The 26637-nt window shown below is 41.5% G+C and overlaps 1 protein-coding gene across 1 annotated transcript in view; it reads right to left on the reverse strand.

Moving 5' to 3' along the window:
• Window positions 1-621: 621 nt before the first annotated feature.
• LOC139733720 (uncharacterized) overlaps window positions 622-26637 on the reverse strand; it is a 132875-nt gene continuing 106859 nt past the window's right edge. The window contains exons 2-9 of the mRNA XM_071644534.1: window positions 10182-11968; window positions 8758-8914; window positions 8027-8201; window positions 7607-7700; window positions 5718-5992; window positions 4540-4722; window positions 1837-2083; window positions 622-857 (exon numbers count right to left, since the gene is read on the reverse strand). Of these exons, the coding sequence (XP_071500635.1) occupies window positions 623-857; window positions 1837-2083; window positions 4540-4722; window positions 5718-5992; window positions 7607-7700; window positions 8027-8201; window positions 8758-8914; window positions 10182-11968 (3153 nt within the window). The 3' untranslated portion in view covers window position 622. The remainder of the gene's footprint in view (window positions 858-1836; window positions 2084-4539; window positions 4723-5717; window positions 5993-7606; window positions 7701-8026; window positions 8202-8757; window positions 8915-10181; window positions 11969-26637) is intronic.

The following is a 26637-nucleotide window of genomic DNA, read 5'->3' on the forward strand; positions in this document are numbered from 1 at the left end:
TCGTATCTTACTATTTAATGTTTTACAAAAACAAATATGGAACTACAATTTGTATGACTGAAAAAAAAAGAGACAATATATTAACATATCCTGGGGATACACATACTGCTTTAAGAATATATTCCAGTGTGTGATATATGGCTAAACACAGCCTCAATGATTAGTACGGAGTATGTTGCATATTAATATCATCATTTTTTGTTATGCAATACACTCGAGGGGAAATATGAGCTCGATAGTAAAAGACTGCCTGGGCAGAATAGGTGGTGTATATGGGAGAAAATATGATATTCATAAGACATGATTTCTAGATCAAATCCAGTCCAGTACAAAGAATGTATTTGCTTGTTCTATCACGATGGCGGGGTAGGAAGTGCAGTTACTGAGTATATTTGTCACAATTTCCTACCAAAACTTGATAAATATATTGCATAACTGGAAGCCTACTCCTTTTTCATCACACCGGTGCAGAGGGGAAGAGGTTTGAAAACTGGGAGAAAGAGAATTACTTCCGAAAACTGAACGGGGGGGGGGGGGGCATGGTATGATGATGACAAGAAATATCAGATATTTGGGGGGCCGGGGGGAGGCGGAGCGAGATGCGGAGGGGCGAGTCTCATCGTCAATTCTGGAAGAGCTCCTCCTCGATGGGTTTCTCGATCCACGTCCCGTAGCTGGCGTGGTTGAGCACGCTCTTCAGGTAGGACTTGGCTGCGTGGTAGGGCTCGGCGCTGCGCTTAGCCTCGTGGTATGTCCGCCACGCCAGTAGGTCGGAGCGGCCGAAGAGTTTGCACGTCTGCTGGTACTCATTGAACATCTCAGCCTTGCACAGCTGGGATTGGAGGACACCTTGTATCCTGTGAGATGAGAGGAGGTCAAAGGTCAGAAGATGCTTATAACTGAGTTCGAAAACATTGGTGTAGTATTCTCTTTTTTCAGTCGATCTATGTTTACAATGTGGTATTTGGCTACTGGCTGCCATTAGAGAAACCTGGGAATAATATGCACACCTGAGATTAATAAACATATCAATTAATGAATATATACATAAATAAAGATGTGAGGTGCGAGGGAGTGAAAGGGCAGAAGATGCTTGCTCACTACTGTGTTTGGAATACATTGATATGGTACATGTAGTTTTTCAGTCAGTCTATGTATATAATGCATAATATGGCTACAGGTTGCCATTATTAACCTGGAAATGATATGCATACCTGGGATAAATAAACATATCAATTAATGAATACAAAAATAAAGAAATTAATATAATAATAAAGAAATTACTAAATTAAACAACACACTATATATATACTATATACAGTACTATATATGGGAACCAATTTAATAAATGAATGAATTGACTAAATCACTTAATTAATGAACTAGATATCTAAATAAATAAACTAAATAATCTTCTTACAAATAAATTAAATGAATGAATAGTTGCATAAACTACAATCAATTTCTAACTGCATAATTATTTTAATGTATCTACACAAATACATGAATCAACAAGAAATAATTGAGTGATTACAATTAAAAAGAAATGAATACACCAAATTCTGTGCAGACCAACATAAAACAGCTATCAGTGACGATGTGGCCAAGGAAACAAGAAGGCCTACTGCTGCACCATTTTGTTTATCAGGAAAAGTACAGTCTACATTAAAACAAAAAAGAATAAATTTGATTAAATTCTTCATTATGACTCTCTTATGGTACAGTAAGCATTCCTGTATGTGGTAAAGTGGGGATGGGATTCATCATTCATGACTCAATAAGGAGGATAGATGCCATCGCCTAACAACAACATCCAGGGATGACTGGATGACCCACCTTCCCTTGGTACCATCAGTGACTTCCGGCTTCTCGCACCCCTTGTACCAGTTGATGCTGAGGGATTTGGTCTTCTCAGTCCCCCGAGGGGGGTCGATAGCCTTCACGCACCCCAGCTGCGGGTGGTTGATGTGGAACTTGTCCGGCAGCGAGACATTGTCCAGCTCCGTCGGGGTGAAGTTGTCCCGGGCGGAGGAGAGCCGGCAGCATACCGCCCTCGCCAGGTGACCGTGGTGATACAGGGAACCTAAACACGGAGAGGAGCATCCATTATAAGGAGCAATTCGTGGAATGATATCACCACTAAACAAAAGTGGCTTGCATACACACTATCTATGAGTAGGTATGCCAGTGGGGATTGACAGAGAGGGCCTGAAAACCATCTGCTTGATGCTAGTTTCTTCATACATGGGCCTGAAAGTTGAACCTGCCTGCCTATAAAAAGAGTACTAGACAGAACTCTATAATCATATCATCCACTGAGAACCTGAATTGCGCTATATATCGGGTTCTAAGATTCGAACGTAAATAAAAGCAAATTATCAATATTCATGAAATAAAAAGTTTATCTCATCAAAAGTGGGTAGACTTTATAAGCACTGTTCAAATATCAGTTAAAATAGCACCCTTGTGGTTTTGAGTTTGAACAATTTACTGAAAATGAACAGAATTCAAAATTGACAACAAAATGTAGAGGAGATTGAGTTCTACGATGTGATACCACAATTCAATACCTCCCCCCCCCCAAAAAAAAAAAAAAAAAAAAAAAAAAAAAAAAATGTGAGAACAATCTTCTGCTTATCAGCTGATGATACACAGGTATCTGAGCAAACCACACAGAGCCAAAAGAATTATAATACCATTGCTATATCTGTATTAAATTTAAAAGCTTTTTTTTTCAAAGCCACATAACTATTCTATAGAAGCGTAATCATGCTAATAATACAGTACAACAAAGTTAAAGAGGAAATTATAATCTTTGCTCTAATGTAAATGGCAGGACAATGTTATAGCTATGATACTTTCAATGTACTCCATGGCATATTGCTATCTATCAATGTGCTTGCATGTGGTTGTGTCTTTGAGCAACATGTGCGCAGGTGTCAACTGAAGCAGGCCTGCAAACGCGGCACACAAGGATTTAATAAAAGAGAGGAATATTGCCGCTGTGCATGAAATGCCATCTGCTCAGATCGACGACGAGATGTAGACAAAGGCTGTATGCATTTTATGAGTTTTTAGGCAGATGGGTTGCTGCAATGTGCACATGTGTAAATATGAACATGGCACTTTGGTATTAAAAGGTTCAGTAAACATGAACATAGTGCCATACAGGTTATCAGCTGCCTGTGTGTCAATATTCTCACAAGATCACATATTGTCTACGCGCTGCTTGGAATTGTATCCATATTCTATAAATACATTGTGAAAATTACAGTACAAGGTTTCTGTTAAAAAAAACCAACAACAAAACAAAAAGAGAAAATTAATCATCTGTTTGGCTGTGCTTGTGTCAAGTTGTGTCTGTGTGTGTGTGTGTGTGTGTGTGTGTGTGTGTGTGTGTGTGTCTGTGTGTCTGTCTGTCTGTGTGTAACAAGCAACATGCTTACTACTGCATATATGAACATGAGATATCTCACTCAGTCAAATTATGTTTACTTAAGATAAACTCTTGAAATAATCCAAAGGGTAATACCGGTTATATTCACCATATAATCATACATCAGGAACATTTCCATTAAACCTGTCACTGATCAAGAGACACCTTTAACTGCAATAACAGTTCTTACAAGGGACGTTTTCCTAAACTATATTCATGGATTGAGCAAAGTCAGAAAGATTTAACACTTGATGGACCTGTTAAGAAAATTGACTGAAAAGTTGAGATCTTCACAATTTTGTTCATTTCCATGTGCATCTTTCTCTGGATAAGAGCTTTACAACACATTGTAATGTCATGGTAGTAAAATGATACAACAAAAATTGATGGCTACAAATCTTCATTTTGTAATGAAAAGTACCCATCGCCATGTCTTCACCTCTTTACTGAGATGTGCTGTAGCACAAGGAATTCTTTACAGCTACTGGATGACCTAGGTCAAGAGTACTATGTTGCCTAGCTTTTGTGAAAGAAAAATCTTTCTTTTTTTTTAATTCCTTTCACATTTTCTCAACATCACCCTACTACTGTAACGAAATAAATGGTTGTATACATTCCATCTTAAAAGGTCAGCACATACAAAACTAAGCAAAACTTAAGAAGTCATACATTTTGAACAGATTATCTGATTTTTTCTCAAACTTTTTAACAGGTAATTTACGATTGAAACTTTCTGCATATGTGCTGAATCCACAGTATACATATGTTTGGGGAAACTTTCCATTCACATGCCCAGGCATTTAGACGGGACAGGGCAAGCTTCTATACCATATCATTCAGGAATCTATCCAAGCTAGATATCGCTGTAGATTAGCAAAGCCCACTCAAGTGTGGCAACAGAGATTGAAGACATGGCAACACAAAAGGGATTATGGGGATTATATAGGCCTACAGGTAATCTCTATTCTTTGACAATTAGTTTTCAAGATATCTGTGCAAATTAGCAAAACAAGCACTCTAGCATGCATGCCAGTAGGGGCACAAAGTACAATAAGGGGCTGAATTAATGCAAAGATTTCATTTAGACAGGTATTTTCACTCACCCAGTGTGATAGAACTCAGGTAAATGGGCTCAATGAAATGGGACAACAGCGCCCCCTGGAGTCCAAGCAGGTTCCAGCTGGCGACCTTGTCACTGCAGCTCATAGTTCGCAGGCGCTCGCCACGCATGATTCCGTCCCAGGTTTGCACCGACTCGCGGGTGTTGACTGGAATGGTGCCCTCACCTATGGTGGTCAAAGAAAATTGGGGGGGGGGTGGAAAATATTAAGACATAACCACATCATAATTGCTCCACAGAGTGCATCTCAAATATGGTGGAAAAGGAGAATTAGCAAATTCACTGCTTACACAGATTATGTTCCATACAATGTACTAGAGCAACCATAATGGCTATTTACATGTTTATACTAAGGTCAGCTGCTAAAGTCATTAACCACTCTTTGTATACATCTCAACTGCCCATTATGTAATCACCCTTTTGGTCATCCTTTCTACAAGTCTCTTGGATTCCGATTTCCCTCTCCATACAGCTTGAGGGTCATTCATAATCAATTCAATGGTCACTCAATTTCCTTCTTCACCTCCAACCCCTTTTCATTTCATACCGACCATGTATACACACAGAATGTGAACTGGGATTATAAAATGGTGATATGGATCTTTATCAAAGGATTGGCTGAGAACTATCACATGACCAATCTTTCATCTTGCCTAAAGGCCCAACATCACTTCTTTAACTTGCAAAAATGGTTGCCGTAAAATTCAAATCATGTAGCTATTTTATGAAACAAATGATGCACATTCCTTTACATATTCTGGCCTTTGTAAAATTATCCACTGGTTCTCACTTTGAGGCTGCAATTACAATCATGCTAATAATGCTACATCACAAACTTCTCAATCTAAAACTTCTATTTCTTTACGGCACAATCTTATGTATTAAAAAGATATACAATGTATTTGCAATTACAAATTCTTAAAATTTGTTAAAATACTTCTTTCTGTTCAAACAATACGATTTGTTCAATATTCATTTTGTATCATGTATTACCTTTTGCTAGACAGTAATAGGTTACCAATATGACTGAATTGAATTGAACTGACTTATGTAGAAGCACATACATGTAGGAATGTCTCTTGATGAGTGTGAATTTTATTTTGCTAAAAAAAATACATAACTCAAAATCAAATTAGAGCAAAATTAAATCAAATTCCTCACCTTGTTCCATCTTGGTCCTGAGCAGTCCCTGGCTGGTCTTGCCAAACGTTGGCAGGTGCTTGGCCGACCCGCTGAAGTCCATCGTCCCCTCAGGCCCCTCCTCGTTCTCGCCAGCGTCGGTGCGGGAGAACTGCGCCCCGTCGCCGCAGGGGGCGGTGCTGATATAGAGGTGAAGGGTCACGTCTGGCAGCAGCCGCAGCTTGCCGTCCGCCCCCTGGGTGAGGAAGGTCTCCTCCGGCGTCTTCACGTACGTCTGGAGCTGACCGTACAGAAACCTACGCAAAACAGGGAAATCAATTTCATTTGATTTCATTTCCACTTCTGATAGAAAGCATCACAGAATGCCAGAACTGTGCATAGAACATAGGAATGATACAGGAAAAAAAGTACTATGACATATTTGACAAAAGACAGAAAACAACATTAGAACAGTCATTTCAGTACAAGGAGGGGGGGGGGGGAATCAGCATAGACTGTTGGTCTTTCTAGATCCAATTCTGAGATTTGCAACTAAAATGGTTACATTAATAGAATACAAGGAATTTTCAACTTACTAGCAAATAAGAATGATACTAGTTATACACTGCATGAATAAGACTTGCCAAACTCTGCGAACTAGTAAGTTAGTATTCAACATCGCGCTAGATTTCTGACGAGTGGTCCCCTTGCGAATATGGATTGGCTCTCTACAGTACTCTAGTATTCGTAAGTAGACGTGGACGTGCGTAAACAAGCTTAGCCAGTTCGGTATTGAAGCTGTGACATGGTATACTAGTACTGAAATGTTCGTATCATCAAGGCGAGGGATTCATTTTGGAAGGTAATATTTTCGCGTGTTGTTAATTTCGCGAATGGCTCCCAACTCGCGAAATTCGCGAAAATAAAACCCCCGCGAAATATATAGCGTATACAGTACATTGTTAAAATGTTGAATTCAGCTGAAAATTCAGAATATGTCTTAATGGACAAGAAAGAGTACCGGTATAGAACTTCTTCTGAACATTGAGAGTCTATTGGGCGACTTTATCAAATCTGGTGTGTCATTGCATAATAATGAAATGGGTTCAAGAATGTACATGTAGCTGAACAGAAGTGTTGAAATGAGTATTTAAACGCTAATGTATAGGAGTGCAAAAAGTGCACAACAAAAAAGCACCAGGCACTCTCACTGATGTCATAATGCACAAACCCACTTTATCAGAGTGCACTCAATCACTTACAAGCAAGTGCTCAACCTCTAGTTTACTGTTAACAATGTCTAAGTTTGTGTTCAGCGTGCTTTATAGAACATTTCTTCAGACATCTTTGATTTTGAGCAAGTTCTACAGGTAGCTGATTGGTAGCAACCCATGAAGGAAAATATTGTAAAAAGTGTATAGACCCATTTTATAAAACAAATAATGCACAGATTAAACTTTGGTGATGTTAGTGGAGATGCAGCTCACTCTCAGGTATTCACAATGTCACATAACATAACCATTGCATTTGCTGGTAGCAGAAGAGACTCCCACTTTCCTGCTTTCGGCAGAGTGATCTCTGGCTCGAAGGCCATTTTTACAAAATCTCCCGCTCTCCCGCTTGAGTTTGAATTTCTTCGACTCTAGCTGTGTGTCTCCTGCTCAAGATGTATTTACTTTTGCTTCAAAGTCAGCTTTCTCCCTCCCAAATTTATCCTTACACACATGATGTGTGCATGTCTGCTCTATAAGAGTCTACAGGTTGATAGGCAGTTAACCCATTGAGGACTGGCTGATTTTGTTACCACAAGCATTTCCCATAGACAACTGCCTGAGTATTCTCGGGACTAGTTTTCAATGGGTTAAGGAGAGGAGGATCTCCGGTTTAAAAGATGCTTGAGGTTTCGCCTCTCTCCAAGGATGGGAGCCTACCTCATGAAAGCCCTTCTGGTGATAATCTCTGCATGAGAATCGTTGACCGTTTTGCCTTCCATACTCAGTTTGTCTCCCGTCACACAGCGATTGCCTAGGAAACAAATGCAAAACATAGAGGATGAGGAAATTGAAACATAATTTATAAGATATTGTGCTTCTCTTGACACATTACGCATGACAAAACTAGCAGGAAGTAAAATTGATGCCTATCGGATCAGTTTCAGCTCAAAATAACTTGCAAAGGGCATTAGTGTTGCAAGACACTGGTTTGCTTACAAATTCTCTCCTTCGCACATCGATACAAATAAACTTTCTTCATCCGATCATCAAGACAGTTTCCATGTCACATCAACGCAATACTGCTAGCTCATCTACCTCCCTCCCTAATCGCCATGACAATGGGAGGATGATTCCCACCTGTTCCCAAGCTGATAACGGTTCCCTCATCCTCCTCTCCCTGCTTCAGGATGAGGGCGGCCAGCACCTTGCGGCCACTGATGCTGTCTGGGATGCCGGCAGCGAGGGAGTTGAACGTCTGATGACTTAAGGCAGCGATGCGGTCGTAGAAGGTCGTCCCACTGTTTGGTGACGTCTGCAAAATTTTCAACAAAAAGGAAAGGAAGAGGAGATAAAAGTCTGGAACTTGTGGAGTACCCTTTCTTTGCAAATACACTGTGAAATATTTCATTATTATTTTTTTCCTTCATCTAGGGTGATGATTCAAACTTCACACAAAATATGCATGTGAGATTTGAGTATGAATCAGGCCACGAAATATCTCTGATCATTTAGCAATGTGTCTCTCTCCAGAATTCAAACACACGATATCTTTTCCTCTTGAAGATAATAAAATATGCACAATCACGATGCCTACCATGAATATCATCATATTCCCAGAATGATTATGATACCAAGTAAATTACCACTGTTTTCTATTACCTTGGTATTTCTCCAATGAGAACAATAATTCTTATCTGAATACACCTACCATTTCTACTTCGGCAAAGAAAGATGGCAACTTACAGTTAGGAGAGCATAAAATAAAAATCCAAGTAAACTTGATCCCAATCAAATTGATGTGGCTACAAATCAATGAAAAGATATCAATCCAACTAGGTAGAGCTGACTTTGGGAGGTCGGTGACTTACGGAAACAACCGGCATGGGAGTCAGCTTGGGTTGAAGGGAGCCCTCTGCCACCAGCATGCGGAGAGCCATGTCGGCCGCTTCGCGTCGGCCGTCCTTCTTGCTGCGACTGGTGACGTGCTGAAAGCGTCGACCACCCACACACGCTGCAAAAACAAACCTGGATTGGAGGAGAGGGATAAAACAAAACAAAACATGCAAAGTGACTGCATAATTTCTCCAATGTTTGCTTTGGTTTTGTTCATATTTGCAGGAAAAATTATGTAATGAAGAAAGGGCATTTGTTGTCTTTCTCACCTTCCAACAAATTTTAAGACATGTAATGGAAGAAAAATCTTGAAGTTCACAGGAAACCGATAATACTTATTTTATATAATATAATCTTATATAAATCTACCAAAATATGTGACCTCCTACACATTTAGGTCTTATTGTGATTATTTGCACTTGCTCATAATTTGCAAAATTCATGTTACTATTACCCCCCCCCCCTCAGCCCCTGCTCCCAGCACACTAAAATGTATTTTTTTAATCATATTTTGTTGACCCACATTATGCTTATCTATGATGACAATTAACGTTGCACGGAAGTGCATGTTCCCACGCTACATCACGAAGGCAGGCCATAAAAGGTACCTGTACTACATTTATATGCCATAAAATCTTCACAGATGAGTGTAGCTGAACCTGTTACAGCCTTTGTGGCTATGGGTGCCACACGAAATGATCTTAGAAGAACTGTCTATGGAAAAGAAAACAAATGCAACAGCATAAAAGAACTGAGCACATGAGATAAAAGATAGACCAGCTTGATACTGTTAAGTGTATTACAGGGTAGAAATTTCTCTCTAGATATGGCTTCAAGGATAGATTGGTAGGAAAGAACACTGTAAAACCAGAAACATTCATGTACAGAAACTAACACAAATTGGAAACTAACACAAATTGAAAACTAACACAAATTGGAGCTGACGCACTTTCCCCTGTCATGAAACTTTCATGAAACCCACCCACAGGCAATGCATTACGTTCGCATATCTTCTTTCCTTGTGAAATTTATGAAGGTTTCACGCATGCACAAATTTTGACGTTTACAGTACTCTCCAGACAAAAATGTTACACATAGAATGCATAATTTGATGCTGACAAGTAATGCGGAGGCATTCCTGTTGATTCCCTTCCCACTACCAAGCCCCCTTCATTCTTAGGACAAATGGGGTATCCTTAGAGGTGCACTTCTCAATACTTTTTTAACCTGAGGCCCATTTTGGCTCTTGTAGTTATTTCTGAGGCCCAGTTTTATCAAATACACTTCTTTTCATGTAATTTGGGGCCTCTATTGTGGCCCATCTGAGAGAGCTTTGAAGCCCATCAACTGACAAAAAGTGTAGCCTTGGGGGATCTTGATGCAGGGTGGGTGGCAGTACCTTGGGTTGTGGGGTGGTCCGGACTGCTGCAACAGATCTATGGACACTGGAAGATGCCTGGCCTGGGCGTACTCCGTCAGCGCACTGACGGGGTTCTTGTTGATGGCTGCGAACATCTCGTTGTTGATGGCTTGACCCGACGACGACCCTGTTGCCGACACGACGTGGGAAGACTGCGGCAAGGGGCTGGGGGCAACAGGGCTGTTGCTGTTGGTGGCAAGAGACGGGGTGGCAAAGGAGTTGGAGACGTAAGGCATGGTAGTGGCACGGATGGGCGCGACCTGAGTTGGGATGGTGGGGGCGAGACCGGCTCCTTGGCTGTTCTCCCAACCCTGGAGAATGGTCCTAGGGTCTGGGGGGATGACTCCAGGAGAAGTGGTAGAGTTTAGGGGTTGAGCAATCAGGACTGGACTTGGGGTCACGCTGGTGACCTGACTGCTCACCTCTGACGGTTTCGTCACGCCGTTCAACCCGTGCGAGTTATTTTCCTTCGCGATCGTCTCCCGTCCCTTCTCGGTGATGCACCACGTCGGGGGACTGTCGGTTACCTTGGTGACGTAACCCCGCTTGGCCAGGCCATAGAGTGATGGATTCACGTCTTTGGCCTTGCCACGGTTCAAGCCAACGTTTTGCACAATGTCCAGTGTTCCTTGGACCTGTTGGTTGCTGAGAGCACACAGTACCTTGATCTCCATGTCAGTTGTAGACTGCAGGAGAGCGGAGTACTCCCCACCTCCGACCGGGCCCGGGGCGCCTTGTGCACCATTTCTCTCGTTGCTCATAAAGGCTCCCCGGTCACCGCTGGACGAAATCAGTGAGTGGGGACTCGGGGGCAGTTGGATCGGCGCAGCCTGGGGCTGGTCTGAGTGACTACCGAAGCTGAAATGAGGCACCGTTCCAGGCTGTGGCGTGCTGGTCGACGGACCAAACTGAGGGCCCTGGGTTTGGCCCGCATTTGCCTGTTCCACTTCTACCACCTGCCTGCCATAGGGGGTAATGACCCAGAGAGGGGGCGATTCACACACTTTGCGAACAAGTCCTTTCTTTTGCATACTAAATAGCGTCGGGTTTATCTCCTTTTTGGTGCGGTACCCGAGCTGCTTGGCTAGGTCATTGGAGTGAATAGAGTCCGTTTTCTCCCTCAACGCAAGCAGTAATCGGTGGTCCATGCCATTCGGCGTGTACGGTCTCGAAAAGTTCTGTGCCATTTCATGCGGCGGTGGTGGCGGCTTTGCATACACTGTCGGCTGCTCAGTTATCTCTGAGTCATCACTCGAGCTGGAGTTATTTGAGGGCGACGGAAGGGGGTCCACCACTGGGGTGGGCAAAGCTCCATTGTAGTTCGTTGTTAACGGGGGCGGGTGCGCCCTTCCCGCACCCCCGTGACTGGAATGATCGGATCCCTCGACGACAGGAACATCACCGCCGCTCTCCACGTCCATGCCGTTTACCTCGACGCCCGGGTGCGTCCCGTCGCCGATATCCAGTGCCTCCTGAGCCGTCGTCTCATCGGCACCCTGCACCGAGTCACCATCGCCGGCGGTGCCGTGCAGGGGGCCCACCGTCACCTCGCGCTTGAGGCCCCATTTTGGAGGTGATTGTGACACCTTCAAGATAAGGCCGTTGCGCTGCATCCGGTAGAGGGTTGGGTTGACGTCCTTGCGGGAGCGCTTCCCGAGGGAGCGGGCCAGCTCCAGGGTTTCCATGGCGACATTGCTCTCCCTTAGCTTACTGAGGATGCTGTTGACGAGCTCAGTGTTTGATCCCATTTTCCGCTTCGAAGAACCCTGTGTACGATAAGAAAGCGAATACAGGGCAATATTTAGTGGCAGTCTCTCTCATGGCCTCACTCTAAATCTCATTAGATTGTTACTCAAAAAATTGCTTCATTTTTCATCTGTTAGTCAGTCTAGCATGCTATTATGGAGCAATATTTTTTTCAAATATTCTCATATAAACATTCTAAATATGCAAGTATCATACTGGAATATGATTTTGAGTAAATAACTGATAAATATCTGATTATTTTGACAAAATACAGAAATATCCATATTTCACACATGGCAAGATGCATCAAGAATGAAATGCTTATAAGGTTACTGCAGATGTATGAAGATAAAATGGATGTAACTGCCAATATAGTTGTATTTCAATTCTGCGGCGTATAACAATGAGTGGACAGAGTTCATAGCATTCACAGCATTCATATGAAGTTTGTAATAGATGTTAGTTTTTCGCAGCCCAGTGAATGTATTGAAAGTGATCTGCCCTAACTGTGGGCACACAGAATGAATACAGGCTTATCAGCATACAAGATGTGCATGAACATACACAGAGAGGCAAAAGGTCACAAATGCCATGGTGAAGAATTGTAGCATAATGGGTTGATAGAGGCATAGATATTGCATGATTTGTTAGCAAGACCCATGGTCCCACAGAAGATGACTCTCTTGTACAACTGAACTGTGTACATTGTACACAACACACAAGTCTCTTCCTGAGGAGCAATTGTATTAACCCATTGAGGACGAGGTGATTTTACCACAACACACGTTTCCTGTAGACACCTGCCCAGGTATTCTCCACTCTAGTCTTCAATGGGTTAAATTAGACTTTCATCAAAAGGGGCACTTTCCCCCACAAATAAATGTGGATGCAGTAAATGCAGATACAATGGTGAAAAACTCAGTCAAACCTTGAAAAAAACCAAATATGAATGAATCATGCAATGGTTAAGATTTCTTTATAGATTTTGATGTTGCCATGTGATGTCCTCTCTACATACTTTTAAACAGCATCTTGGTTCAACTCCAAATTTCACTGAGTGTTTCACTGATCTTTCCTATATTCTCTGCATCCATATTAGTACATTAGAGGACACTCAACCCAGAACCCAGTCTGCATCATAGCATTTTATTTCACACAGTTGACTGATTAATTTCATAAAGCAGATTATTACAATCCAAATCTATGACAACTGCAGATACCATGATAAAAGCCAAGACATACAACCAGCTAAGCTGAACTTCTTTTCTTCCAGCTCTTTTTCCACACATAGTTTAAAACAATCACAAAATACATTATGAGCAGCACTCTCCATTGCATCAACCAAGCCATGTAACATAGAAGCTTCGAATATAGTAGTTATCGCCATGGTGACTGAGTCTTTTTTTAGACAGCATCTCGCAATAATTGCAACCATCTCCGTATAACAGGTCCCAAGTTGTTTGAGAAATGCTGCTTTTCTGATAGAATTACTGCGCAGCCATCTGCTGCAAGAGTATTTGGTTACAAATGCCAGTTTCATTTTTTTTTTTTTTTTTGCTGCACAAGCTTATGGAATGAAAGTTGATTTTTGCCTTTTTTTTCAAAGTAATCACACCACACCACCACACCATAAACTCCTCATTTTTCTACAAAACATTTCGAAGAATATATCCAGGAGAGATTTTACCATTAAAGTACCTGCTAAAAAAATCAAATACATATACTGTAAATGTATATTTATCTATATGAATATACATATATTTGTGCATGTATGTGTATGTGGGCATGGCATACCAGCACTATAATTATACACACTGTACAACTCATGCCAAGTGACAGACCTGTCAATGTAATCTAACAAGGATTGCTTTCTGAATGGTCCGAATGTATTCAGCATCATGTACAGCATTGAGAGATATTATGCGAGCCTGGAAAAATCTGGTGAAGATAAAATGTGGCAGACACAATTTGACAGAATGCACTTTTCGCATTATGAGTGGTACTGTTGAAGATATGACTTCATCTACAATAGCCCCTTTAAGCTGATTAAATGTCAACTAGAATCTGCTAAGCTCATTACAGCAGCCCCAGCACAGAAGAGAGAGAGAGAGATACTAATATTATCTTTACATTATATTGATGAAAGAGAATGATGAGAATAGAGATATATATTCATGAAAAGCGGAATATAGGAATATATGAATATAGGAATATAGGAATATAGGAATATAGGAATATAGAAATATAGGAATATAGGAATATAGGAATAGATATGAACAGTAATGTAGAAAGTGAAAGAAAGAGGTAGACAGAGAGAGAGAGAGAGAGAGAGAGAGAGAGAGAGGGAGGAAGACTGGAAGACAGGAAAACAGAATGGTTGGCCTTAACGTATAAGCTGAAGATACGGTGAGACATAAATGTCCATGAGGAGAGATATTGTGTGTCACAAGGCAAACTGACAGCAGCCAAAGAAATTTACAACTACAAAACCACGAAAGAGAGATAGTATAGAGGGAGAGGGAGAGACGGAGAGAGAGATAGAGAGGGAGGGAGACAGAGGGAGATGAAGAGAGGAAGATATTGAGGGAGATGGAGCTAGTAAGAGTATGTCTTGTTTATGCATTAGCATGTAGTTTGCCCCTTAATCAAATATGTGGGACAATGCACTCAGAGACCGGTCTCCTCCATACAGGACCGGGAGGCACAGACGGAGGGGAGACTGAGACGAGATGGGGCTGGGAATCGAAGACACGGGCACGATAATTAATTCAACGAGCGAGGTGACGAGATGCAGATAGTTGCAACAGACAACAGAGGAGCCCGGGACAGACGCTTCCTCCAGCCGCCACCGAGCTCTGCCGCCCCCCTCTGCCGCCACCACCGTGTAGTCTCTGGTGGGCGAGTGCTGTGCAATTCCCTCCGAGAGCTAGCTTGCTAGTTGAGGAACCTTACGCAGCAAAATTGCATCTCCCCAACAGAGGGGGTATCACACACCTAACCTTCATCCCGCCACCTCCTCTTTCGTGGTTGGTCAGAGTCATTGGTAGAATGGGGGGGGGGGGGGGGGGGGGAGGGGAGGGAGGGGTGGAATTGGGGTGGGGTGCAGCGTACCCAGTGATCGGTCACGATTCGACCGTGAACTTTGTCTTGCCTTTAAAGGCAAAGTGAAAGGATCCCCAAGTGGCTGATCGGAATACAACACAATCTCAACCATCTTTTGCCACAATATTGCTTGGCTTGCATCTTTTCCTCTCATCTTTTGCTCCTTGGCAAGCGATAAGCATTTGATGCATGTTTTCCGTGCCATCAAAATTCTGTAATTATACATTCCAACCTGTAAATAAGTCCTTCTCCTGTTAATAACTGATATCAGGGCAGACAACAAGTCACACATGAATAATAGGGAGATTCCAATGAACAACTAGGGTGATAATGTTACAAACATCTCAAGGGGGAAAAAAAGAAAACAAAGAATCAGCAAGACTTTATGCCCTCAATTAGAATGAGTAGATAGTTAATTAATTTGTCAGGATAGTGAATTCTTTTTCAGGAAGCCTCTTGTAGAATTAGGGAGACTTGGCAGCTAAATATTATAAGTAAAACACACTTAAAATTTGGGTATTTTCTTATTTTGCAGGAAATAAACCTGTTTGCATGGTCTTCTCAAAGCCCTCTACAAGAAATTAGAGAAAAAGCAGTACTCCTAGTTACTGTTGATCGATGCCAAATCATAATCACCTCATAATTAACAGATGAATCAAAGTCAAGATCATACTGAGCTTCTTAAACTTTATATAAACTTGAAACTAGCTACTTTGATAAAAGTGAATACCAAAGGGAGTGTAAGTCCAAGGCAAGGACTAAGGAAACACTGTTATATCAGCTAACTTCAAATTAAAGGCGCATAGTCCTGGTGGGTGTGGGGGCGCTGTTGATGATACTGTCGATCACCGTTAGCATTAATACAAAGATTGCCGAAGTCGAGCTGTCATCAAGAGTAAAGCGCGTAGGTGTTGCTAGGTAACGTTGCCTTCGTTGTCTTCTCTGAGCATCACGCAGTCTGTAGTAATGCCAGGGTGCGTGCATATGTGCTTCTTAGTATGACATCATAAAAGAAGTTTGCTAAAGCTGTCATCGGTACCCCCTCAGCCGAATCATGAGCCGATCTGTGATTGGACCACTGACTACAGTGGATCGGACTTCATCGGACTCGGGGAAACTTGCGCCCGCGTACACAATCGACTAAACCACCGGGACCACGTGCCTTTAATATAAACACATCATGATTTCTTGTGGCTATATTCCTTGTGAATATATCCAGGATAGAATACTCCTCCTCCTCCCTCCTCCCCTGAACCACTTCATCACGTCATCATCTAGTGATGTTTGCCAACTAGAAAATACCAGACGTATTGGTTGACAATAATTGCATGTGAATGAGCTTGTATTTAAGGAGCAATCGGCTTCACCTGCCATTAGTAGAAGTAATCATCTATGCTGGGGTAACCGCACGAACATAACTATAAATGGAACTAATGGGACTAACAGGTGCGTAGTATCAAAGTCTACAGCATATAACTCTACTCAGATCATTGCTATTAACATTGTGACATGAATGTAAACTTTACTCAACCTGTTTGCATTGGAAAGGGCAAAGGGGAAAGAGGGTGGTGGGATTCGTGCCCACCGTATCATATTTCTACACGACATGATTCAATTGCAACTGATTGGCAAATTGCCCTTCATCGATGTATATAGATAAGCACCGATTATTCCTTGTTTCAGCAGCAGCCACGATAAAAAATCATGGGCATACATACTCCATAGGTATGTATGCCTGTCATGTACACCTGTGATGTATGTCCATGATGTATAAAATTAAACATGATTCCACACAGTCATATGCTGTATTGTGATATACTTACAGAACACACACACACCCTCTCGCTCTCTTCAATTCTGTCATTACCATTGGTAGGGGAGGTGTACATAATGCCAATTGTACTCTGAGGCAATAGTCTTGCTAAGGGGAATGGAAGGGCTGGGCTGAGGGAGGAAGGTAGCATTCTGCAGATATGCCAACTGTAACTTTTTGCAGTATTTTGTACTGCTTCTTTTTTGGGGCCAAAAATACAGCAGGTTTCATGGAAAATACTGTTGTTTTTTTCTTCAAAAAAAGTGTGTTCTTACACATGTCTATTGTCAGGAAAGGTAAAATTCATGTTTTTCAGCCCTCAGAGTACTGCAATGATATCAATACAAGGTCAGCATCCCTGATAGTGTGCGTGCATAATGTGTACATCCCACATCACATCATTTTATCCCGTTCTAGGCTGTGATGTTGTGTCATCTGCAGAACACAGACTCGTTTCCTCCTCCTAGCTAGGCAGAGGGATGTGGGTAGAGTGGGGTAACAGTTATGATAAGGTATTAAAGGGATTGTGTAGTTCTTGGTGAGGCCAAACTTCAGGTTTCTAATATTTCTTGTCGAGATAATGGGAAACCTCTTACAAAATGTGAAAGAGCATGTAATTACTAGGGGAATTCAATGTTTATTTGATGAAAATTGATTTTGAAATGGCTGAGATATCCAAAAAAGAGCATCCTAATAAAAGGTTACCACCTTTTATTACGATCGCTTTGTTTTAGTTTTTTTTTTTTTTTTGTCTCAGCCATTCCACAACCGATTTTCAAATAAACTTTCAATTCTTCTCAGAATGTTATGCTCTGCACTATTTTATAGGTGGTTTCTTGGTATCTCACAAAAAGTTAAATGCCCAATCCTCGTCTCAACCAATACTATACCATCCCTTTTAAAGGAGGATGAGGGAGGATGGTATAATGTTGTTGCTGATGAGGTATTTATTATGTAATATGCTTCGGAGCCTCGGCTCTCAGCAGTAATAAATATCCGATCAGTGTCATGGCGACACTGGGCCATTTGAAGGGAGGGAAGAGAGGGTCTGTTTGTTTTTGTTTTGTTTTGTTTTTTGTCTGCAATGGTACAAAGGATTGATGTATTCCTACCTATGTAGTATCTGTCTTTCTCAAACACACAAACACGCATTCTCATATTAAGATGCTTCAACCAAACCGGAGATATGATAGTCTGCTCAGGGTTACTGGACATATTCCATCTTTTGTTTCAGACTCCTGCCACCCCCCCCCCCCCAAAAAAAAAAAAAAAAAAAATCATCTTCCTTAACCCGTTGAGGATGAGTCCTGAGTATACTCGGGCAGGTGTCTATGGGAAATGCGTGTTAGACAAAAATCAGTCCATCCTCAACAGATTAATGCCAATAAATTGACTACTTGAAATTGAAAACCAAATTCAGTTCAGTAAGAAATTAGGCTTCATGAAAAGCTCCACGGCTTTATGAATAGGTACATGTACACGACAGCTAAGGATACATGTATGTAAAAATCTAAAAATTTTCCCATTTGAATAGCGTGAAGTGTACCATTTGTCTAAATGCAGGCACTAAATATGCTACTTTTTGCTACAACATTCTCCCTAGAACTTGAAGGATTATTGCAAGACTATAGGCGTGTCTTCATCAGCCCGAAGTTCAAACTAGCGGGACATTTTGCGGTCTTAAAAAATAGCCCGATACAGCGAATGTGCGTCTTCATCAGCTCGAACAGCCTGCTTCGGGAAATTAGTCCGAAAATTGACGTATGCGCACTTTGCAATATTACTCTGCCTGGCTCGCGGTTCGAAAGTGGATTTCCCCGCTCAAAATCTCCTGTATCACCGTATATACGATTCTACAACCAGGGAGGTGAGCAGTACAGCAAATTCTCTCCAAAGGGATATTAATAACGCTACTCTTTCTTCTGTCCAGTGAGGCATCTTATATGAAATTAACGAATTGCAATGTTTAAACAAATCCAAAATGCACACAATCTGCAAGAATCTTCAGCTAAGGTAGAGTGGACCAGAAGAAGAAGTTTACAACAAAAAAAAAACAAAAAAAAAAACAGCTGGCATGCACGGCACTGAGTTTTAATAGGGAGGTGAGAAAAATAACCTCCCTGGTTTTAAAGATGACAAGAACAGTAGGCCTATACTACACACATTGTGATCCTTGAATACACCGTGCGTGTAATGTACTATACACAATCACTAGCTGCTGGCACATGCGCTTTCCATTGCTAGCTGGCTAACCAGAAGCGTGGAGGGATCGAGAAAATTTCGGGCTGATGGAGACGCGCCCAAGATAGCGCGCTATTTCACGAATTAGCGCTCTAGTTGACGAACTAGACCAAGATTTGGGGGGAAATTTTCCCGATCAAATAGCGCGCTATCTGCGTCTTCACTACACAGATAGCGCGCTATTTTGACATCGGACTAGTTTGGTAACCGCAAGATAACGCGCTATTTTGAAACTTCGGGCTGATGAAGACACGCCTTATGGGACAGGGTTGATTGTAATGGGTGTCAATTGTTCTTGGCAGCAGTGACCTCCACCAATCTCCCCTGCCAAGTGACACACACATCAGCAGACGATCTGCGGAGCGGTATCCACTTTACTCGCCGTGGCAACCAACAGACTATTCATCTACCCGTCACCTGAGGAGACTACATTTGCTGGTTCATGGTTCAAACCCAGTTATCAGTTTCAAAAAGTGAACCTGGCATTGAGGTCTGCCGTTCTCAAAGCAAGCAAGCAAGCAAGCAGAGAACTGAAGCTACGGATACAATCCGAGTAAATCCCCATAGCATAATTGAAGTGCCATGCATAGCTGAGACACCAATTTGCAGATTGCGAACTTGGACGAGACAGTATCTATTATATGCATATGCTTCCAATGAATGAAAGAAAGGATTGAGAGAGAGAGGAGAGAGAGAACGAGTAAAGGAAGAAAGGAAGAAAAGGGGAGGGACGAATCTTTGCCTCATGTCAGAATTCAAGGGACATAATCTGCCTGTGCATGGACGAGCTAATTTGCTTCTCAGTTCTGGTCTCCATACACTAAATGATGTGAAGCATGGTAGAGAAGCTGATGCGTCCCTTTAAACTGATAGTTGCTGACGTCAATGTAAATCCAAGTCATCCATAGTGTGCATGGAGTAAAGCTATACTCTTTGATCAAGCTCGCTACTAAGTTAACAGCCTGCTTTCAAGGCATATACAATGTAGCACTCCGAGACTGTGAATACAACCCCAACAAAGCCTACTCTTATTGATGATAACTGCAATAATTAAACCAGGGCTTAAGCATATTTCAATAAAATTTTGATTCACAATGACAAACATGACGTATTGTTGTGATGGCTCGATTTAAGAGGAATAAGAATTTGAGGAAACACAACGAAATAGAATGGAAAAAAAGAATGAGCAGTCTGAAAATGAGGCTAGCATTATTAGCTTGGCATTTGTTACACAGCATGTACTAGTGGCAAATATAGCTTCCATCCCAAGAGACAGGGGGAAAATAACAGCTCTTGAAAACAACCCCTCGAAAGAGAGAACACATACCCCCATTATTGGTATGGATCGATCCTTCATCATGAGCAAACACATGGGCGACAGAGGATCGACTGGTCCGCGGACGGGGGTGGGGGGACACGCCGAATGAGCTTTTCCTGCTCCCTCGCTCTAATTGACCCTTTCATTCCCCATCCCTGTTTGTACCAATCTGTCTGTCGGTCTCTCTGTCTCTCTCTTTCTCTCTATGTGTGTCTATCTATCTATTTGTCTGTCTGTCTGTCTGTTTATCTGTTTTACTTGCTTATAGTTTATATCACCAACAGGACACAAGATTTGATCCAGCTCAGCAAAATATAAATCAGAATCATTTCAAACCAACCCAACCTCCCAACACTCCCTAAAATAAGTGTCAAATATATCAAATATCTAGGCCTAATCTATCATCTTTTTTGGGGATGTGTGTGTTACCAAGGAGGTACTAGGCAAGTACCTCCTTGGTGTTACTAAATAACCAACAATAAAACATATTATTATAAGGGAATATTTGACATATTCAAATGAAATGTATGTACTCACGAAACAAAATGGAGTTTGCCACCTACATCAGTATCTGACTATCTTTCAAGACAACATATATTTACTGTAAAGTTGGATATTTTCGTGCAAGTAATTTTTCACGCTCGACAGAGTAAGACGAATTTTGCATGTTTTTAATTCCCCAGTATTAAGACATTACACAGTGGCACATACAACAAGCAAAATATATTTGCAAGCTTTTATTTTTGCACTAGTTTTTGGTCATGCAAAGTCGTTGAAAAATTTCCACACCACAAGTATTTTCCACTTTTACAGTATTAGGCTCGTATTCATGTACACCCATAACCATGTGTAATTCTATTTCAGTGGTGTGAGGCATCATGCTTACGCGAACAATTTTGTTAAAAAAATCTTACTGATCAAAGACTGCAAAAATTTTGCAAAGTTCTGTGACCCTGCTCCCATGAAATACACGCATTATTTCCTTCCTGTAATAATTCTATTCTCAGACTGTAATTCGCTATTGACTTAGGTACTTACAGCGTTATCAATACAATTCTTACGAGGTCTGGCAACACAGCTTAAATACAGCCCGTAGGGGGAGATTTGGATCTTACCTTATTGTTGCTATGGCAACCAACATGACCACGGACAAAACACACACACATACACACACAGACAGACCCTCTCATGAATACATACAATACAGGGAAGGTCATTCCCCCCTTCCGACTGGTAGACTCTTAATTCTGGTGCAACCTGCGCTACCAATTTGCCCGCGAATTGCAATGAATTTGACGACGACTCATCAATAATGGATGCCCAAGAACGCCAGGGCCCCATGCACAAGTGTAGTGTAACAAGGAGGGAGCGGTAATTTCTATTCAAGTAACCCATTCTCTGCCGAACAAATCAGCGCCTTTTTCTGGAAGCTATGAGCAAGACAGATGTCTGAGCTCATTGACCACCGGTATCCGTAATGGTGAAATCAACGCTCGCAGGGACCTCCATCTCAAAATACCATAAATGTTGCCTATGCACAGGCCGCTATTGGTAGGTGACAAGTTAAAGAATAAATATCTGGTATGACTTGAACAGGCAATATAAACCCCCAGGAGTTACTTTAAGAAACTTCATTGCACATTTTCATTTGAGTACAATGAATATAGTATCAAACACTGTCATATGAGTAGAAGTTTTCTCAGTCAGAGGTAAGTATGAAAGTTAAGGACTTAGAGATTCCTCCATTTGCATGTGAAACAAAATCTCAGCTTTAGTTCTTCAAAATAGCTCTAAAATGTGAGTTAGGGATAGAAATAGCCAATGCAAAATTTTTAATCATTATAATCAATGTTAAGTATTGTTAAATATACAAAATGTGAACGATAGTTATAATAAAACTGCTTATAGACTAAACCGTCTATACAGTTATGGTTTAGTGAGAAAAACAGTGATGGCAAACAATACCTTTAAAACAATGATGTTGGCAAAATCACACAAGCAAATTAGATGAGTTGACAGAGGCTTTGCCCTGAAGTCAAAGGAAAGGGGAAACAATCTTGGGGGAAGACATAACAATCGAGGAAAACAAAACAGCTAGCTCTGATGAGGAATTTTAACTCCCTAGTGAAAACTGAGCAAAGTCCAACCTCAAGATTTGGTGGAAGCTATAATAGCGATATGCTCTGCATGTACCTGAAATCTATCTTGAGCTCAGAGCGCCTGCAACAGAAGACCCTTGCCCACTGGAAAATGTCTTCGCAAAACACAAAATGAGAAATCAAACGCCATTCGTATTACTACATGTGTATGTCACAGCTGTAGCAGCGACTTTGATGACACTAATGTTGCATATACGACAGATAAAACTGATGAGAATCACTGGATGCCTTGCTACTTCTTGGACTACATTTTCATCTTAATGGGATGGTATAGAATTGGTGAAGATGAGGATTGGGCTTTAAACTTTTCCTGAGATACCAAGAAACCACTTATGAAACAATACAGAGCATACCATTCTAAGAGGAATTCAAATTTTATCTGATGAAAATCGGTTTTGGAATGGCTGAGACATCCAAAAATGAAGTAAAACAAAGCAATCGTAATAAAAGTAGGGTCCCACCTTTTGGAATTGCTCTGTTTTGGATATTTCAACCATTTCAAAACCAATTTTAATCAAATAAACATTAAATTCCTCTTGGAATTACAAATGCTCTTTCATATTTCATAAGAGGTTTCTCATTATCTCACCAAAAATGCTAGAAACCTGAAGTTTGGTCTCAACCAAAACTATACGAACATCCCTTTAATAACTGTGATCCCTTCTGAATTGTGTAAAAATTGATTTGCATCCTCGAAATGAAATTATTTCCAGGGTTCTTCCCGTTTCTTGACATCTGAATTCCTCTTTCCTATCAAAAATACAGTGGGCATACAGAAGTACTGCAGCAAAAATTGTTGTTTTCTTTTTTTTTATATCACCTTGATGTATTGTTCATTCAGGGCACTCCCCTAACCAGATATTTATGACATCTCGGATTCAAGTCCCTGGGCAAGGCACTTTATCCCCATAGCTGATAGTCCCATGGAGGGGGACCTGAAGAGCTCTGCCTTTCCCTTGCTTGCTTGCTGAATACCAAACATTCATCGTTCATTAGCAGCCGCATAAATCATAATTCAAAAATCACATTCAAATTTCAAACATGGAAAGTGAACAGCACCTTAATATGGGAGAACAGAACTACCAGTGTATTGCTAAGATGCTGTGCAAACAGACCCAACCGAACTGAGACACATCTCCAACCAACATTGTTACAATATGCTGACACACAATTGATAAGTCTCCTCTTTTCATGTGTGTAAACACAGGCACACATGTGCACACAAACTTCTACATAATATCCTGGCACGTCCTGGGGGGAAAAAAGGCTGAAAACTGGACAAAAGAAGGAAATGGGTGTGTATTTATTCAATGAATATTTGGCACCAACTTCTGACAGAACGCGAGTTTCAGTCAACCATTATTTTTCCTTTTTCCTTGTGATGGAACAGAACTAAAAATTGCTGAGAAGTTGCTTTTCATATGCTGTGTCTGAGCGATTCCATGACATTTGCTCCTGTGGCAATAATGCTCCCATGAAATATCTGCACGCTAAGCTAAACACAAATTCTACTGACAAACATAACCCTAACCCTTATTCCAACATCAAACTATTAAAACCTTAAACCCTATTATCACAACCCTAACCCTAACCCGAACCTTAAGTCCTTGGAGAAAATAAGACAGGAGAAATATGTCGCAGGAGCAAAAGTCGTGTCACCGTGCAAACCGTTCCATCCAAGATCGCTGCTGGCTGTCAGAAAATTCACCAATAGCAATAAAATGCCTCGGTACTGCATCACAAAACATCAGCACATTACAATGAATGTTCCTCTCTTTTCTGGTCATTTGTAGCCAATGCATGTCTGCGGGATATTTGACAGAAACGGCAATATGTTTGACATATGATATTGCATCCAACCTTTTCTCTTCTCACTCAAATTGTCAATATTCCATTTCTATTCTCTCTGCAGTCTTTTCAAAGAGCACATCTCTCTTTATGTTCAGTATATTTTTCCCCCGAAGCACTCTTTGCACAAAAGTAATCTTCCTTTGTCTGAATCTATTGTGTGCAAGGAGAATGAGACTTATCTCATATCAGCCTCTGACAATGTCATTAGAATCACAAGTGGGGGGTACATGACTAATGTAGAATAGCACGCGCCGCAACGAGACCTACAACATGTCCAACCGTCTGCAGCCCGGCTTGATGCTAACAAGACAACCTTGAATTCGATAGCTCGTTTAAAATGTTGGGGGTAGGCTTACAGTCCCACTTTATATTTAGGCCAATTACTGCTACATAAAGTGTGACTGCCTAGAATTACTTCACGAATGACAATTAGCATGCAGCTGTTCCCAGCCCCACCCCCCCTTCATGCTCCCCACCCTAGGCATATGATATAAAACAAAATATGATATCAGCAACGCAAGACTGACTGCTTCTAGTTACAAAAGCCTGTGTAGTCACATTGATTTAACACTAGAGATTCTTCTTTGTCCATATGACGGGGGTTTCCAAAGGCTGGAAGTCAAACTGGTACAAAGAAAAGGGAAAAGATGTGGAAGGGAAAAGATGTGGAAGGGAAAAGATGTAGAGGGGAAAAAGGTTGGGGGGGGGGGTGGGAGACAAAACCAGCCAAATTGTGAGATGGGAGCAGATGATCCTGGACTTTCCCACATCGGGTATGGATGGCTCGCTCTGAAAGGGAGAGCAGGGGTGCGTGCTGGTGGCTACTGCAGGGGTGCGTGCTGGTGGCTCCTGAAGGGGTGCAGGGGTGCGTGCTGGTGGCTTCAGGAGGGGGACGTCCAACAGTGCAGATTTTTAACCCTCTTGCTATCACTGCCCACCTGTTTGTGCATGATGGCACTCCCATTTTGTGGATGTGGTACTGAGAGGGTTATACTGGGAGGTTGGAGCAAAGATGGCACGCGGCTCTCGATCCGCCTCTGGCATTGAAATGCTGAGGATTGATGGGACCATTTGAGCGCACAGCCATAAAAATCACTTGTGTGAAACTCTTAACTGTCAGGAGATCAATGGTAATTGTCATTGTCTTATCATGATCCCTCAGGGGCAGATCTAGGTTTTTATAAAGGGGGGGGGGGTGTCCCCCCTCCCACAGTAGGGAGAATTTTTGAAAATCTATGTGTGAAAATGGCGTTTTCTTGCATCTAAAACACCACTATTTTTGGTATAGAGGTCATTGCCAAATTAACCCCCCCCCCCCATGAAAATTAAAAAAAGATAAGATTTTTTTTAAAAATGGTCCCCGGATTTTTTTTTTTTGGGAGGGTTGCAACCCCCCCCCCCCCCCCCCCCCCCCCCTAGATCCGCTTCTGTCCCTATAGGTTATTCCAGAATGCATCAAAACTTTGGTGGCATACACAAGGAATACACACAGCTAGAGTGCACTGTACATCTTTCAGATTTTTTGGTACATCATTAAGCCCCAAGACAACAACAAAAACAACAACCACTGAATACAGCCAGTACATACATGTGTTTTGCAGTCACTTGTCTGTATTGCAAGCTCACGCAGTAAAATGAGGAATGTTTGCTTGCATTCAAATTTTGCAAAATTTGCGAGAGTCAAGATTTGTGAATTTAAAATGACACAAAAGTTTGTGTCTACATTGTATGGGTTGAATGCCAGTGATAATTCCCGAAAATTTCAAGACACGAAAATATTGTACTTTACAATATCTAAAGTGAACATGTTAACACAAATTACTTCTAGCATACTCCCCTCCCCCCCCCCCCCCATGAGGAAGACAAAAAAAGCATGAATCAATATACACGTATTGTCAATTTGAAGATATCAATTTCCCCCTTAAAAATTCATCAAAACTGCCAATTCTTACAATAACTTTTCACTGCCATGGTGTACTGGCAGTTGCTTCCCCCATACACTCATATTGCCAATTTGAAAACTTAGGCACAGCAGTTGTTTCAAGAACAATAATCGAACACTTATAGTTAAGAAGTAAAATTGTTTACCCCCCGCCTCCCCCCCCCCAAATTACAAATTCTAGAAGTGCTTTTTCTTGCATCAACAAATATTTGCCTGCAACTGGAATGTTTCATATGAAATCGAAATTAAGCCTATCAAAAGTA

This window comes from Diadema antillarum, unplaced genomic scaffold, assembly GCF_040938485.1.
Source record: "Diadema antillarum isolate AM-2024a unplaced genomic scaffold, OU_Dant_1.0 scf00000025, whole genome shotgun sequence".
NCBI lineage: Eukaryota > Metazoa > Echinodermata > Echinoidea > Diadematoida > Diadematidae > Diadema > Diadema antillarum.